The 17,205-nt window shown below is 41.9% G+C and overlaps 1 protein-coding gene across 7 annotated transcripts in view; it reads left to right on the forward strand.

The window, feature by feature from the left end:
- ANKS1B (ankyrin repeat and sterile alpha motif domain containing 1B) overlaps window positions 1-17,205 on the forward strand; it is a 1,043,795-nt gene that overhangs the window by 746,206 nt on the left and 280,384 nt on the right. For all 7 annotated transcript variants that reach the window (XM_066357188.1, XM_066357179.1, XM_066357202.1 and 4 more), the window contains one exon: window positions 86-238. In XM_066357188.1, the coding sequence (XP_066213285.1) occupies window positions 86-238 (153 nt within the window). The remainder of the gene's footprint in view (window positions 1-85; window positions 239-17,205) is intronic.

Below are 17,205 nucleotides of genomic sequence, written 5' to 3' on the forward strand. Positions count from 1 at the left end.
AGTTCCAAGTGGCAAGATGCATTCTGCTTTTGGAACACAAGGTGTACAGATTAAATTAATCCTAATTCACATTTCTTAATTACAGATGAGACCCATTGGCCATGATGGCTACCACCCCACCTCTGTCGCGGAGTGGCTGGATTCCATTGAACTAGGTGACTACACCAAAGCCTTTCTGATTAATGGCTACACATCAATGGACCTATTGAAAAAGATCTGGGAAGTTGAACTTATTAATGTAAGTTGGTCTCTTAAGAACACCGTTGTCATTCAACTCTTGATAAATGAAATTCGTATAGAAAATGGATCATTTTTTTCTCTTTGTGTTTGGACATCCGGGGATTTACAGATATGCTTTCTGTTTTCATTTATGTCTCTCTTGGCTCCATGGCTCCATCAAGCTCCACGGTCACTGTCCTTTGAAGTTTGGGGCTGGGGGACTGAAAGGACTCTCAGAGTGTTTTTGCATTACCTAAAAATTCCTGCCAAGCACTTTTGGATTTTATAGTTTAGGAAATTTTGTCGCTTTAGGGTATGGATGTGATAAAAAAAAAAATTGGCTCTATTTTGATCTTTGTTCATATTCATAGCTAAAGATGTACGTTATCATTCTTAGTTGTCTGCTCTGTTTCCTTTTCTCTACTCATTAATTGCATAGACAGACCCTATACTTAAAGAGGCTGCTTTAGTTCTTACTAAATAGGCTGCTGTGATGTCCAAAATTTTATTTTCCACAGCTTCTATCTAATCTCACCTCTGTTTTATTCATACACACAGTACAGATTCTCTATAAAAAACAGGTCAATGTATGTTGTCATGTGTTCAAGTCCAAAGAGATCAACTCAATGCACACAATTTTGTAACTGACACTTTTCTCATTTCACTTTGCCTGCTCCTCTGTTCCTAATGAAAAGATAATATGTAATGATCATGTCTTTGCCTTATAGTTGGCATCACAAAGGTTTCTTGTTAAAAGTGAGCGAGGGATCATCTAATCTTTTGGAGAATTTCTTAGATCTTGGTTCTATATACTAATCACTAAAACAGTATTCATAAGCTGAAAGGTAAGGCAGGTCAATCCCTGCTAGCTCAGAAGCACCCTGTTCTCTCCTTCATCTCCAAGCCCAGTCTCTACATAACCCGTCATTCGTTATCTGAAGCAATGGTCGTTAGCAGTAACTAATTACTATTTGATCTTAAATATCTGTCTTAAAAGTAATACCTTTTCACCCTGGCCGGTTGGCTCAGCGGTAGAGCGTCGGCCTGGCGTGTGGGGGACCCGGGTTCGATTCCCAGCCAGGGCACATAGGAGAAGCACACATTTGCTTCTCCACCCCCCCCCCCCCACTCCTTCCTCTCTGTCTCTCTCTTCCCCTCCCACAGCCAAGGCTCCATTGGAGCAAAGATGGCCCGGCGCTGGGGATGGCTCCTTGGCCTCTGCCCCAGGCGCTAGAGTGGCTCTGGTCGCGGCAGAGCTACGCCCCAGAGGGGCAGAGCATCACCCCCTGGTGGGCAGAGCTTCGCCCCTGGTGGGCGTGCCGGGTGGATCCCGGTCGGGCGCATGCGGGAGTCTGTCTGACTGTCTCTCCCCGTTTCCAGCTTCAGGAAAAAAAAAAAAAAAAAGTAATACCTTTTCTGCAACATCTCCTTAAAACTGTTCATTAATCTACAAAACACTTTCAATGGGTGAATTCTTGGCTTCTATTTTGCCACCATCCGCTCTTAGCGTTCCGTGCTGGTCCCCTCACAAAGGCGATTGCTATTTCAGAAGGGACTTACTGTCTAGAAGCCTCTGATTGCCTTTACTCTGTGGGGCGATGGAACTAGCTGAAGCGTGTTGCTCTTTGATCGCCTCAAGCAGATGTCAGCTGCCCACTGAGAAGTCGATGCTCATCTTACTGCTACTCTTGGCCATTTGTTAAAGGGGTACCTTCCATAGATCAAACAAGCACGCTGCCGATTGGGTTGCATTCCAGCCAGTGATAGAATTGACAAATATCTCTCTGTGACATCTTCAGAATAATACTGCTTTATTGCTCCCCACTGAAGAACAAATATGATAGATAGCACATGAGTCTGTCACCCGACTGGCATTAGCAGCAATTCCTCATTGAAAAAGATGAATTCCAATAAAACTCTGTTACAAAATGTCTGAAGCAAGTATCATTGGAGTAAGACTGTATTCTCTCAAAATCCAAATGCTGAGACTGCTGCTTTAGACCCACACCTTCCCGAAGGCTGTGGGCACCAGCCTACAGATCCCTGTTCAGTCCCTGTGGCCGGGCCTTGGGGACAGCTGTATGGTCAGGGATACCAGAAGGTTTACAGCCAGGGCTCAGGGACTGACTCACCACCACCACTCGCAGGCCAGCTAGCCTTGAGTTGAGACAAGATAGCCTTTTCTTGCTCCAGTGGTTCCTTAAAGGTTTTCCCTTTAGCCATGTTTGCTATAATGCAGTCTGGCTTTACTCTGGAGAGCAGAAGTGCCAGTCACAAACATTGTCTCAGAATTGGAAAGCAGAGTCACTGTGTTTTAGACCTTGAGGCCCGATCCCTCTGGCCTGGATTGCAACCTCTGCATCTCACACCAACCTCTTCCCTTATTTAGTTAATTTACTGTCCTTAAACTGGTAAAATGTCAAGTTCCTTGTGACATCTTTACAGGCAAGATCACACTCTTGAAGAGGAGGCTTTGCAAGTCATTTAACTCAGTGGATATATTTGTTATGGACAAAAACTAATCTGTACCTTCATCCTTATAAGTCAGAGAACAGGATGTTTGTGTCCATTAGAGCTGCTGTAAGAGCTGTTCATTTGATGGTCTGTGGTTATTGGGTATTTATTTGTTTATTTATTTATCTATTTTAATCTTCTAAAAGTTTTATTGTTTATCTTTCACATTTAGGTGTATAGTTCACCTGAAATTTATTTTTGCATATGGTAATTCTTTTATTTTTCTTTTCATTGAATTTATTAGGGTGACACTGGTTAACAGAATTATACAAGTTTCAGGCGCACAATTTTACAACACATCATCTATACCTGTATTGTGTGTTCACCACCCCAAATCAAGTCAGTTTTTAAAAGAAAGAAAGGCACAATATGTGTGTACCTTCTGGTTTACAAAGTTTTTGACTGGTCTCAAAGTCAAGACTTTTCTTTATCCCAACCAATGAAGGAAGGTATCCAAATATAAGGTGTGGGGCCAGAGGCTGCTGCCATGTGGCCATACACATGCAGGTTCCCATTGGATTCAGACAGTAAAGAACAATGGACCCAAAAAATGGTGGGCCATCCCTTTATTAAAGTCTCACACCAGCTGATGAGCAAACACACAGGGAAGACCTCTTCCCTCTCTTTCAGTGACTCTCAAAGCCCTGACACAGTCTCCAGTTCCACAACCAGGAGAATCTTCTCCAGTTTCTCCTAGAATCAAAGGCCCCCACAAGCCTCAGTAGGGCTGCCAAAGCCCCTCAGCTCTGGTTTCCATCTGCACACCTTCTCCTTCCTGCCAACATGGCTTCTCTCTCCTTCTCCTTCTCCTTCTCCTTCTCCTTCTCTCTCTGCAAAACTGGCTTCTTCTTCAGCACTCTGCATTCTCTCTGCTCTCTCACTCTGCGAACATGGCTTTTTTCTGTTTCTTCTCTTTTCAAAACTTTTTGGCACAAAAAACCTCTCCTCCAGCAAATATTAGCAAAACAATGGCCCTTCCCAAGCAGGAAGGTAATTTGCGATTTCACAGACCACATATGCCTGGTGCTGCCCAGCCCCTAATGCAAACTATAAGCGAGCAAACATAAAAATCATATTTTACAAACTTATCTAACCAACATACGGTAACATAGTATATGGGCCCAGTAATTCTATATTAAGCCATAATTTGTGTTTTCTTGCCTACAGTGAATATGCAGTCACCTTGAGCTAGAGCAACACTTAGTAGGAAAATAAATACAAATCCTGAATTTTGATAATGACCGGCTAGTTTCAAGGAAACGGCATGGCTCCAATAACTGTTGTTCTGTGTCAACTGAAGTGCAAGCGCTGACTGTCTTTGATACAGCAGTCCCCCGGAGGAGGGGCAGGAAGCAGCAGGTGAAGCGGGGGCTGGCTGTTGGTACAGGGGGTCCTTGGGTTATGACACAGTTCCGTTCCTACGACAGTGACGTAACCTGGATTTTGGTGTAAGTCGAAACACACCCTAGCCTAACACACACGGAACACTTGTACTTTAACTGTCCAACATGGCGTAGGTAAGTGTGCTGGGGGGTGCCAGCTCCCTCACTCATACACCGAGTTACTGAGCATTCTCCCACCACGGGCAGCCAAGCCGGTTCACCCACACAGTCTGTCAGTGCAGTGCTCGCAGTGTAAGCCAAAACACTCACCTTCGTTGTTTTAAGTTTTTATGGGAGTGAACGTCGTATGTCGGGACTGTCGTAGCCCGAGGACCCCCTGTATGAGTGAAAGGAACGTCAGCATCACTCAGTAGTGCTGATTAAGCCTCCAGTTCCACATGGGGTTACACTTGATGCCTGACACAGTACAGTCTTGGTGAGTGTAGTAAATTTATTCAAAGTATTTTCATGATAAAATAAAAACCATACAAAGCTGTGACTTTAAAAAAGTACACATACGCCTGACCAGGCGGTGGCGCAGTGGATAGAGCATCAGAATGGGATGCAGAGGACCTAGGTTCGAGACCCCAGGGTTGCCAGCTTGAGCGTGGGCTCATCTGGTTTGAACAAAAGCTCACCAGCTTGAACCCAAGGTCGCTGGCTTGAGCAAGGGGTTACTCAGTCTGCTGAAGGCCCGCGGTCAAGGCACATATGAGAAAGCAACCAATGAACAACTAAGGTGTCCAACGTGCAATGAGAAACTAATGATTGATGCTTCTCATCTCTCCGTTCCTGTCTGTCTATTACTGTCTATCCCTCTCTCTGGCTCTCTCTCTGGCTCTGTAAAAAAACACACACACACACAAAAGTGCACAGTTTGAAATTGTAATCTTTCAAAAAGTGTCCAAAGAGCTTCCTATTGGTGGAGTACATTATCTCCTTTGAAAAACAAGGTTATTTGAGTAATCTAATAAGAATTTTAGTTACAAAGCTGCACAAGTATAGGGGTGAAGGAGAGCGGTAGAAACCTCGTATCTTAATACCAGCATTGTCAGCAGGGGAAATAAAGCATGGGGGAACTGTGAAGACATCGGGGATTGCCCATTCAACAGGCCCGTGTGTGTCTAGACAAAGAGGATGACAGCTAAGCCAATCCTTGCTCCCTTTATTCCCTAAGCCGCGCTTTATATTCAGAAACCGATGTTCTGTCTGCCTCTCTATTTTGTCCCTGTGTCTGCAATTGTCATTAATAACATCATTAACATCATTTTGCCTTGATATTTTAGTATTCAAATATTAATACAGTGTGTCCATAAAGTCATGGTGCACTTTTGATCGGTCACAGGAAAGCAACAAAAGAGGATAGAAATGTGAAATCTGCACCAAATAAAAGGAAAACTCTCCCAGTTTCATACCTATTCAGTGTAGTTTGATGTGGGCTCACGCACAGATTTTTTAGGGCCCCTTAGGTAGCTATCCCGTATAGCCTCTACAGACTCGTCACTGACTGATGGCCTACCAGAACGGGGTTTCTCCACCAAACTGCCGGTTTCCTTCAACTGCTTATCCCACCGGGTAATGTTATTCCTATGTGGTGGCGCTTCATTATAAACGCACTGATATTCACGTTGCCCTTTGGTCACAGATTCAAATTTAGCAAGCTACAGAACACACTGAACTTTCCTCTGTACCATCCACATCTCTACTGGCATGGCCGTGGGCTGCTCCACTGTATATACAGTGTTACGTCATCATCTGCGCATCCGCACATGCTGCCACATCATCCTACAGAAACTGGGAGGGTTTTCCTTTTATTTGGTGCAGATTTCACATTTCTATCATCTTTTGTTGCTTTCCTGTGACCGGTCAAAAGTGCACCATGACTTTACAGACACACTGTATGTTAGGAGAGATTGTCAGGCAGATTTTCCCCTCTGCAAATGCTAGCTGGATGAAACTCTAGCTTGATGATAGTCCTCTGCAAGGGCTCGTTAAGGGAATTGAAGACGAGTTAACAGTGCATAAGTACATCAATGTTTTTAAATCAGAAGCATTTGCAGGCCTTGCATGTGGTGTTACTAAATTTGCACAACAGTTTCTACTGCTGTTGACAAGCTCAACAGCCCTGCGTGGGGGAAATTTTAGATAAAAGGGCTACATATTTCCTCCATAAAATATGTATGGATAATTATTAAATCTCACAAAACTATCCACTTTCTAGATGAAAACCATATTGCAATTATGAAAAACAGTGTAAATTTATTTTACCGCTGTGTACCCACTATGGGACTTTTGGTAAGACCAAATAAATTTAAACGCTGTCCAATTCATTAATCTGTGAATCTCAGTGTAGAACAAACATACCGTTAATTTCTTCTCCGTGGATTTACCAAGGAAATAATTCTAGTTTAGGCTTATCATCTCCCATAGTATTGAAGGTAAACATATACATTGACTGAACGAAATAAAGTTCAGGCTTCACTGCATTCTTGAATCTCTGCTCGTCAGTACAAAAATAGCTGTAAAAATCTAACTGCAGTGATTGTGTTTTAAATACTTTGGGGTAGAAACAAATAAAATAATTAAGATGTGATATCCGTGCGTTCCATGAAAATCATTCGAACTTATTTTGCAACAGTAAATTACTTAGATCTTCTGCTCCTTGCCTAATAGCTGCTGAAATTCTCACTCTTTTGTTTAGGACTGTCAGATTTCTTCTCTTTTCCTTCGCAATGTTGTTGATTTAATTTCCACCTTTCCAGTGGAAATATTGTGATAATCTAATTAATCACTTGGAGAGGTACTGAGAAATTTTCAAAGGAAACATCCTCCTGTTGCATTAAATCTGTAATTGTGTGACTTGATTTGCATAAGTGCTATAGAAATATAGTCCTATCAGTATCAAATTTAGACTCATTAGTTGCTTTGATGTTTTTGCTTTATGGTCAGCGTTATAAACTGGCACTCGTATGTACTCTACCCTCAGCACTGTAATGGCAATAAGATTTACTCCCTAAGTCTTTTCTGCATTGTGTATGTGAGTGTGCATGTGTGTGCCTGTGTGTACATATTGGATAAAGGCCAATGGTAACTTATGCTCCTAACCAAGAAGAATAATCCATAAATCCACAAACTGCAGGGGAAGGGTGGGGAGGATAAATCTTCTCATTCCATCTCTAAACCAATTATTTTAAGTAAATGGTTATGCCTTCACAATAGGACATTAATAAATGAGAAAAGTATTCATTTTTCCTCACCAGGGAAGCTACATCAGTAAACACTTCAAATGTTAAAAACTTTAATCAAAGCCAAAGGCTTTAACTAAATAACTAGATAGGAGTATTCAAGTGTAAAGCAAACTCCATAAATTATCTCTAAGCATTTCATTTACACTCATATGTGGTACAGCTAGTTCATCACAAGCCCTCAGTACAGCCGGGCACCGCGTAGCCCGGCACCGCCTCCGAGCTTCAGATGTCGTCAGGTGTATCTCAGGGCTCCACCCCCCTCACTGCATGGAAACTGCAAACTCTTCCAGCCAGTCTCTTGATGCCGCCCTCACTTGGCCTATGCTTCGGGGAAAAAAAAAAAAAACCTTTTCCCTTCCTTGTATGAGATGGGCAATCGTCTCCCACGTCAACACTCACTCTCCAGTGTGTCCTTAGCCCTTTCATGTATGGCCTACCCTAGAGGCTGGTTATTGACTAGGACCGTCATCATTGACTCCACTGTCTTTGAGCATAGCTTGTAGGTCTGTCTGTACCTGTTATGTTGCTCTCAACTTTGGAGCCTCAACCTAAACTGTGATAGAATGATAGCACAATAAAACACACTTAAAAACTGAATCTTCATCGGAAAGAAGATAGCTCTTTTTTTGCATTTAAAGTGATTTGGGGGGAGGGAGAGGGGCACAAAGAAAACCAGATAGAAGGTGACAGAGGACAAACTGACTTTGGGTGATGGGTATGCAACATAATTGAATGACAAGATAACCTGGACATGCTTTCTTTGAACATATGTACCCTGATTTATTGATGTCACCCCCCCCCAAAAAAAGAAAAGAAAAATAAAAGACTTCACTTAAAAAATAAATAAATAAAGTGATTTGTTAATATTGCAATTAGTAAAACACACACACAGAGAATAGAAGTAAGCAATGCATTTGGGCTGAGGAGACAGGCTTGAGCACTCCGCAACAAATGAAGGACTGAACCCCTCTGAACATAGACATTTGTGTGCAAAACGGGAAGTTGTGTTCTGATTATGTAGAAATTTCTACCTTAAAAAGTTATTTTAATGGGTCTGTTCCTCTACCCCAGATTCCATTCGCTCTTCTGCTGATTAAAATTGAAGCATTCAAAATTTCGTCTGGAGAAGCCACCTTCGCCCCTTCCCCACTCCATGTCGGAACATCTGACCTAGATCTAAGCCAGTTCAGCATTCCAGTCTTTCCCCCAACCCCCATGGCTACAAAATATTCCTCATCAGGATCATTATTCATTCTTCATAATTTGGGGATCCAATGCAAAATGAAAATATGGTGCCCTTTGTTCAACAATTATTAAAATTTTTAAGTCACTGACATCAGAACATTAAGCCAAGCACAGGCCCATCAAAAATGTGCAGGATGATGTGCAACTATATAGCTCACTCCCACACACCCATGAAGTCATAGGTTCTCTTCATTCCTTTGTGTAGATCCTTACTTCCATCTGCTGTCGTTTTCCTTCTATCTAAAAGTCTTCCTTTAACATTGGTATAGTGTGAGGCTGCTAGTAAAAGATTTTATTTTGCCTTCATTTTTATAATATATTTTTGCTGGGTATAAAATTCTAGGGTGTCAGTTTTTTATAGACGTTGATCCACCATCCTCTCTTCTGCTTTATTTTCCTCTGGCTTCACTTAAGGTGTTCTCTTTATCACTGCTTTTGAATAACTTGATTATGACATACCTTGATATAGATTTCTTTGTTTCTTGTGTATGAACTTTTCTGAGCTTCTTATGAAGTTGTAGTTTTGATCAACTTGGAAAATTTTTTTGTCACTATTTACTTTATTTTTAATTTTTTGGTTTTCTGTGGAATAATTATATTTCTTTTATTCTCTTCAACTTTTCAAAAATTTTCTATAGAATTATAATATGCATTAAAAACTCTATACAGCTTAGTGATTTTATACTAAAAGGCCACACACATGTAACTAGCAAAGAAACAAGAAATAAAATATTACCAGCACCCAAAAGGTCACTCATGGGGCCCCTTTAAGTCACTAGTTTTTCCATGATCCCCCAGGCAATTACCATCCTTACTTCTAACAGAGATGCTCAGTTTGCTTGTTTTTGTACTGAATGTTCTTGCATGTACCTCCTTTCATTTACATTGCATTGCATATAGTTACAAGACTGTTCATTCTCTCTCATTGGTGTGCATTATCCTTAACTTGTTTTTATAGTTTTATTGAGAATTATCACATATTGTACATTTCAATTATACAATTTATAGTGTACAATTCAATCATTTTTAGTATGTACAAAGAGTTATGTAATCATCTGCGATTTATTTTTATTACAGTCAAAAATATATTGCTTGACCAGGCGGTGGCACAGTGAATAGAGAATCAGACTGGGACACTGAGGACTCAGGTTAGGAACCCTGAGGTTGCCAGTTTGAACGTGGGCTCCCCAGATTGAGTGTGGGGTCACTGGCTTGAGTGTGGGATCATAGACATGACCCTATAGTCACTGGCTTTAGCCCAAAGGTCACTGGCTTGAGCAAAGGGTCACTGGCTTGACTGGAACCCCCAGTCAAGGCACATATGAGAAAGCAATCAATGAATAACTAAGATGCCACAATGATGAACTGATGCTTCTCATCTCTCTTCCTTCCTGTCTGTCTGTTCCTCTCTCTCTCACACACACTAAAATACATATATATATATATATATATATTATATAATTTGTCATGCTAATCATTTTAACTATGCAGTATAATGGTATTAAGTAGTGTTAACGTTATTGTGCAACAGAGTTCTAGAACTTTTTCATCTTGCAAAACTGAAATTCTATGCCCATTGAACAATCCCCTTTTCCCTCACCCAGCCTTTGACCACCACCATTCTACTTTCTGTTTCTAAGAGTCTGACTGCTTTAAATACCTCACATCAGTGGAATTGTGCATTATTTGTCCTTTTATGACAAGCTTATATCACTGAGCAAATGTCCTCAAAGTCATCCATGCTGTGTAGCATATGACAGGATTTCTTTCTTTTTAAGGCTGAATAATATTCCATTGTATGTATACACCACATTTGCTTTATTCATTCATGTGTTGATAGACATCTAGGTTGCTTTCATCTCTTGCCTATTATGGCTAATGCTACAATGAATATGGGTGTGTAAATATCTCCTTGGGATTCTGTTTTTTATTATCTTAGCTATATACCTAGAAATGGGAGTGCTGGATCCTATAATAATCCTATTTTTTAAACTTTGAAAGACCTCTATAATGGTTGCCCCATGGTCATTATTTCATAAATATTGTTTTCTGTCTTACTTTTTTCTCCTCTCCATAGGAAACTCCAATCACATGAATATTAAGCCATTGGAAGTTGGACCAAAGTTCACCAAAGCTCTATTCATTTTCCAATATTTTTTCTCTATGTGATTCATTTGGATAATTTCTATTGCTTTGTCTTCAAGTTCACTAACATTTTCTTCTTATAATATCTAATCTGCCATTATTACCATCCAGAATATTTTTTTATTTCAGAGACTATAGTTTTTATCTCCAGTGGTTAGTCTGAGGTCCTTTTTATATTTTCCATGTCTCTATCTAACTGCTCAGTCTTTTCTCTAACTTGTTGAACGTATGAAATATGGTTATAATAACTATTTTTAATACCCTTGTCTTCTAATTCTAACATTGTGTCCATTTGGAGTTGGTTCTGATTGATTGATTTTTCACATTCTTCTTGGCATGCCTGGTAATCATTGCATGCCAGACATTATGAATTTCACTTTGTTGGGTGCTGGATACTTTTGTGTTCCTATAAATGTTCTTGAGCTTTGTTCTGGGACACAGAGAAGCTCCCTGTATACACTTTGATCCTTTCAGGTTTTGTTTGTCAGGTCCTGATTTGTTAGGGAAGACCAGAGCATCATTCAGTCTATGGCTCATACTTCCACACGACTGAGGCAAGATGCTTCTGAGTATTCTAACAATGGCCTGTGAGTTCCCAAGCTTCCCAGTCTGCATAGTGTGAACTCTTACCAACCCTCTTTGAACTCTAAGTACTATTCCCACTAGTCTTTTCAGGTGGGTTTTTTAATCTGGTCTCAGATAGTTTCCTTATATACATCAGTACTGCTTATCAGTATGTTCTCCTATGGAGGACTCTGCCCAGAAAGCTTTAGCCACTTAGTATCCCCAGACTTCACCTCCATCTTCTGAATTCAGAGCATCTTCAGGCTCCCTGGGTTCCTTCCTGCCTATGGCCTGGGAATTATCTCAAGGTGATAAACTAAGGCAATTGTAGGGCTTACTTTGTGAGTTTCTCATCTCTCAGGGACTAATGTCCTTCATTGCCTCATGCCCAATGTCGTGAAAACCAGTGTTTCATTTATCTTGTCTAGGTTTTTCATTGTGTCACATGGGAGGGTAAATCCAATTCCTGCTACTCCATCTTAACTAAAAGCCCGCATCCATACAACTTATCATTCATCCCTGTGGGCTAGGGCCCCCCACCATAGAATCGAAATATTCACTGGTGGTATCTGGGAATTAAAGGGTTTTCTAAAAGCTCCCTGGGTGATTTTAATGTGCAGCCTGGGTTTTAAAACAAAAAAGTGCTGCTGTAATCAGTAGGAATCCATTAAAAGGATTTCAATCAGGGGAATGACATGGTCAGCAGCAGTGGGCAGGGCAGGAGCTGACACACCTAATAAGGTAGAGCTGAGTGTAAGGGAGCAGCCGCTGAGTCAGCCAGCTCCTCTCTACAGCTATTTCTAGGCGTGAGTGTGTCAGGCATGACAGCAGTACAATCTGGATGCCTGCTACAACCCGAGGGTATCCCTGAATTGGAAGTCCATATGCACTGAGTCAGTTTTCATCATTTTAACCCATGTATCAAGAAGGGAAGGCACAGCCAGTATTCAAGGACAAGTATAATGCATTCCGTTTCAGCAGTGGCTAAAATTGTTTAAGTTTGGCCCTTAAAAGGCTGAGCCTTGGTTATGTAAAAATATTTACTTCCCGTTTATAAAATCAGGAGGACATATGGCATGTATCAGGGCTTCGCATGTGCACCCTCCTTCCTTGCATCTCTTTCTTGGAACCAGGCCACTTGATTTTGAACCTGCTATCTGCCTTTCCATGTGTGACCTTTATAAAGTCACGGACTGACGCTGGGACTCAGTTTCTCATTTGTAAGTAGAGGATAATAATACCCGCCCTGCTGGTTTCACTGGTTTCCTGTGAGACGCAAAATCACATGAGAGCTTTTTATTATTCATGCCTTTCCCTTCTATCCCTGTTTTATTTCCACGTTGCCTCCATCTTCTTCTTTCTTTCTTCCCCAGATCCCTCCCCGGCGTTGGACTGGGGGTGGCCTGCCTCTGGCGAGCATGCTCTCACTGCTCAGCTGCCAGTTGCCCCTCCCTCTCTGTTCCCACCCGCTAGAACACAGACCACCCTGTTCAGTGAGCAGACCGGGGCCTCGGCCTGGCGCAATCACTGCTCAGCTCCTCTCTCCCCATTCCCAGCTCCTACCCTTTCTCCTACCTTGGCCTCTCCCATCTACCCAACAGGCATCCCCTTTTCCCACCAGCTGGATCAAAACCCTCGCTGCTCCGTGAGCTCGGAACGCTCCCACTCCTGGAGCAGAGGAATGTGAGCCGGGATGACCCTCCGTTTGGTGCAACCACACTCAGGCTGAAACTCCGGAGGGTCTCCCATCTACCCCGACCACTTGGTTTTCTGACTGTGCTTAGATACGGAATTGCTAGTGTCCTTACCCCCCGCCTGCATAGCGTTAGCCCTTGACTCGCAGTCACCCCATCCTTTCTGCTCTTGAACCGAAAGAGCTTGGGGCTAGAGCAGTGGCACAGAGCGTAGGGGTGCGCCCGTTCTCAATTTATTTTCCATAAATGTAAACCTTTCTAGAATCTGCTGCCAAGTTTCAGCCTGATGACCTATAAGAGTAGAAACTTCTGATGGCTTTTTCAAGTAGCTCAGTATTTCCTTTTCATTAAAACTGCTCCTTTCAACTATATAGTATCATTAATTTATAATAAAATCAGTTAATGTTTTTTTATTCTGTATTTTGCTCAGATTTCTAACAGGGCGTGAGAACTTTTGTTTCTTTAAAAACTTTGTTTTGGAGATATTTAAAGCAGAGCCTGTTGCTAAGGAGATCCATTTCTGTTGCGGTTAAATCAGTAAATGCAGTAAACTGAGGCTGTGCTTCTAGGAGCGTGGAGGGGGAGGAATTCTAATGGATTATTCTATAGTGTAAAAAAGAAAAATAAAGTTCTCCATACAATGCAAATACACTTTTCATGCTATTCTGATGGAGAAATGCTTTGCATCTTCTCTGAGATCCTACTGAAAAGATAAGACTGTACCTTCTTAGGTGAAATGGGAGTCAGAGAGTTTTGGGGTGTTTTAGGGGGAAAAAAACTTAAGAATTTTGAAGCCTGACATATAAGCTGTCATGGGAAACGGTGGCAATAAATAAAGACTCAGTAAATCATAACAGTTAACATCATCACCCAAATGAGTACATAAGATTAATGTTAGAATCAGCCGATATGAAAAGAATTCAAAGCCAGGGAGGAGTGAGATGAGGCAGGTGATTTTTGTAGCTTAGGATTTATAACTGCTTGAAAGATGTTTAAGGTTGATTTAGAGTTTAAGTTTAGCTATTTTACTAAAGAGATGTAGTATGTTAAGTTAAGATCTGCAGTCCCAAATTATTTTTGAACTCAAGAAAAGAGCTGTTAACTTCAAAGTTCCGAATACACTGAAATTCCTTACTGTGCAGACTTTATGTCTGGCATTCTGTCGCCACCTGGTGGTAGCATACCTAAAGTACAGTAACTAAATCAAAATAATTTCTTAAATGTAAAAACTAACTGCAAAATACAAATTATTCCATGCTAGTTTTATATCGGTTCCTGTCATCTTTTATTTCCTTCTTGATTTGAGAGAAAGAGAGAAACAATGATTTGCTGTTCCACTTATTTATGCATTCATTGGTTGATTCTTGTATGTGACCTGACAGGATCAAACCCAGATCCTTGACATAGGGGGACCACACTCTAACTGAATGAGCTACCCGGCCAGGGCTATCAGTTCCTATTTTTTAATATTTAACTAATAAAACTTGAGTCAGGAGAGTTTCATTTTTGTAGACACGAAGTTCAGACATCATATACCTAAAACTGTTTACAAAAATGAAAAAAAAAAAAAAACCTGCCCTGGCTGGGTGGCTCAATGGATAAAGCATTGTCCCTGTGCACCAAGGTTGCAGGTTTGATCCCTGGTCAAAGCACATACGAGAAGCAGTTAATAAGTATACAAGTAAATGGAGCAAATAAGTAGAACAACAAGTTTGTGCTTCTTCTTTCTCTCTCTCTCTCTCTCTCTCTCTCTCTCCCCCTTCCTCTCTCTCTCTCTCATCCACTCAATCCATGGAAAAACTTAAATTTAAAAAAGAAGAAAAAAAACTTCCAGACTAATGAGGAAGATGGCTGTTTATACTAGCTGCAGCAAGAATCCTGTTGAGGGGACCTGAGTATAACAGTGGTCTCTGAACCCGTGGGCAGAAGCGAAAGTGGGATGAAGAAGCCAGCAGAGTAAACACCAAGCACACAGGCTCACAGAGCAGTCTTCCTGGGTTTGACTCCCAGCCCTATTCCCTATTCCCTACAGTTTCACTTGGGAAGTCACTTAACTTCCTCTACATTTCAATTTCCTTGCCTCTAAATTTTGGACAATAACATTATCTTTTAGATAGTGCTATGGTCTGGATTAAATAAAATAATCTAGCAAAGCATTTTGCACAATGCCTTGCTAATAGGAAGCACTCAATTTTTGTTTCATAGAAGCCAAGTGGAGGGGTAGCTTCCAAGTTCCTGAGATTTCTGGAAAACATTATCCATTGTCCGTGACCACAGCGGTGCCACACAGCAAATTGTCTGAAAATGCAGTGGCTAAAAGCCATAAGCATCTGTTCAGCTCAGGCATCTGCGGGTCAGAAATCTAGGCCGTGCTCGATGGGAAATTTCTTCTGATCTCAGCGGGCCCCCTCATGTCCAGCAGTTTGCTCTAGTCTGTTGGGGTACGAGACTCAACTGATCTGGGATGGTCTCAGCTCAGACAATAGGGCACCGTGGCTCTGCCCATATGTCCTGTCCTATAACGCGCTCTTATCAGACGTGTCCTGTGGCAAAGGCAGAGGAAATGAAAGTGTGCAAGCACTTCTCCAAGCGTCCGTTTGTTAACATTACCTGCTAACAATTGCCCAAAGGAAACCGCATGACCAGCTGAAAATCAAGCTGAGAGAGAAGGGTATATATTTCACCCCGTGACAGGAGGAGCTGGAAATTCACGTGTCAATGACTTAGATGCAGGTCAGGATGAGAAATTGAACCCATTAGTACCACCAGTCCAGCCCAAAAGAGAAGTTTTGATCGGACAAAGGAAGAGAGAGAATTTAAAATGTTTGGATGATCTTGCCATTGTTTCTAAGCTTCCAGTCAGAATATGTGAAATCAAAACCACCTGAGAAAATCTAAAATGATGAGCGATGCTCAAGTACAGGTTGGGGAGGGCGAGACTTGAATAGAGTTTCATACCAGAGGGCTTATGCCTAAGCGCATGGAAATCTAGCCCCGGACACTGCCAGCCAACACTGTATGATCATGGACGTGCTAGGTCTATAAAAAGTTGAAAAATTTGTTTGTTGAATTAACTGACCATCAAGCTAAATTATTTTTTAAAAGCAAACGCTGAAGTCTGTGTCTAATGGAGAAGCGTTTTTCATGCCTTTCTCATATATTTGCTGCATACCTACTCTTTGCTCAGAGTACTCATATGCCAAAATTATGTTTAATTGACTATGGTTCCTTAGGTTAGTTGACTCCTCTAGACGGGAACAGGGAACATAGTAATAATAACAATCACTGAAGCTTCAGTGCCTCCTTCATCTTCTGCTTCATTAAATGTCAATCTTGCTCACGATTTTGTCCGCTGATCTCCTGCCGCAGAGAAGACCAGGTTACACGCAAATGCCCCTGAGAGAGCTAAACCTGTTAGTCTTTCTCACTCACTGTGAATACTGTGATCAGACCATCAGCCGACATATCGCTTCACCAAGAAGCACAGGGTTTTGGGCTTTGAATATGGAGGAGGGAGGGAGATTCAGAACACATTTACAAATACAGGGAAGCAGGCTTGGCAAAGAAGCCGGTAGTCAATTTCTGGTTCCCTACTTTCTCTGGGGCAAGACACTTGACCTTTATAACAGCCCTTATATTTATTTTGGTTCATCCTATTACCCCAAACCCCACCAGACACCAACGCTTTGAGGACCTGACCTCATGGGCCCAGCTGCGTATCCACCCCCAGTGCCCTTTACAAAGCTGGTCCTTTAAAACAGTCGCCGACCGAGTCGCTGCCCAGGGAAGAGTGGGGAGAGAAAGAGAGAGAGGAGCCACGTGAGGCAAGGTTGTCAGAGTCACATTTCACCTACTTGGCGAGGGGAGGGCCCAGGAGAGGCAGCCATTCGTGTGACCTGCACCCATCTCAGCGCCACCACTGGGTGCTGCTGCCCTCAGCTGGGGGTGCCAGGCATGTTGGGTGAGAATGCATAAGTTGAAAGGCAGATTACACTAGATCGGTGTTTGTCGGGCCTCAGCGTGTCTAGAATGTGTATAAATGGGCATCTGACATATGCAGACATATATGCAGTATTCATGTGGACTGGAAATATTTATTGAGCAACTAATCTGTTCCAGGCACTGTTTAGGCTCTAGAAATACAGTGGGAAACAAAGCAGGTGATGAAGCCCCTGCTGTCACAGAGTTTGCATT

The sequence above is a fragment of the Saccopteryx leptura genome, chromosome 1 (genome assembly GCF_036850995.1).
Source record: "Saccopteryx leptura isolate mSacLep1 chromosome 1, mSacLep1_pri_phased_curated, whole genome shotgun sequence".
Classification (NCBI taxonomy): domain Eukaryota; kingdom Metazoa; phylum Chordata; class Mammalia; order Chiroptera; family Emballonuridae; genus Saccopteryx; species Saccopteryx leptura.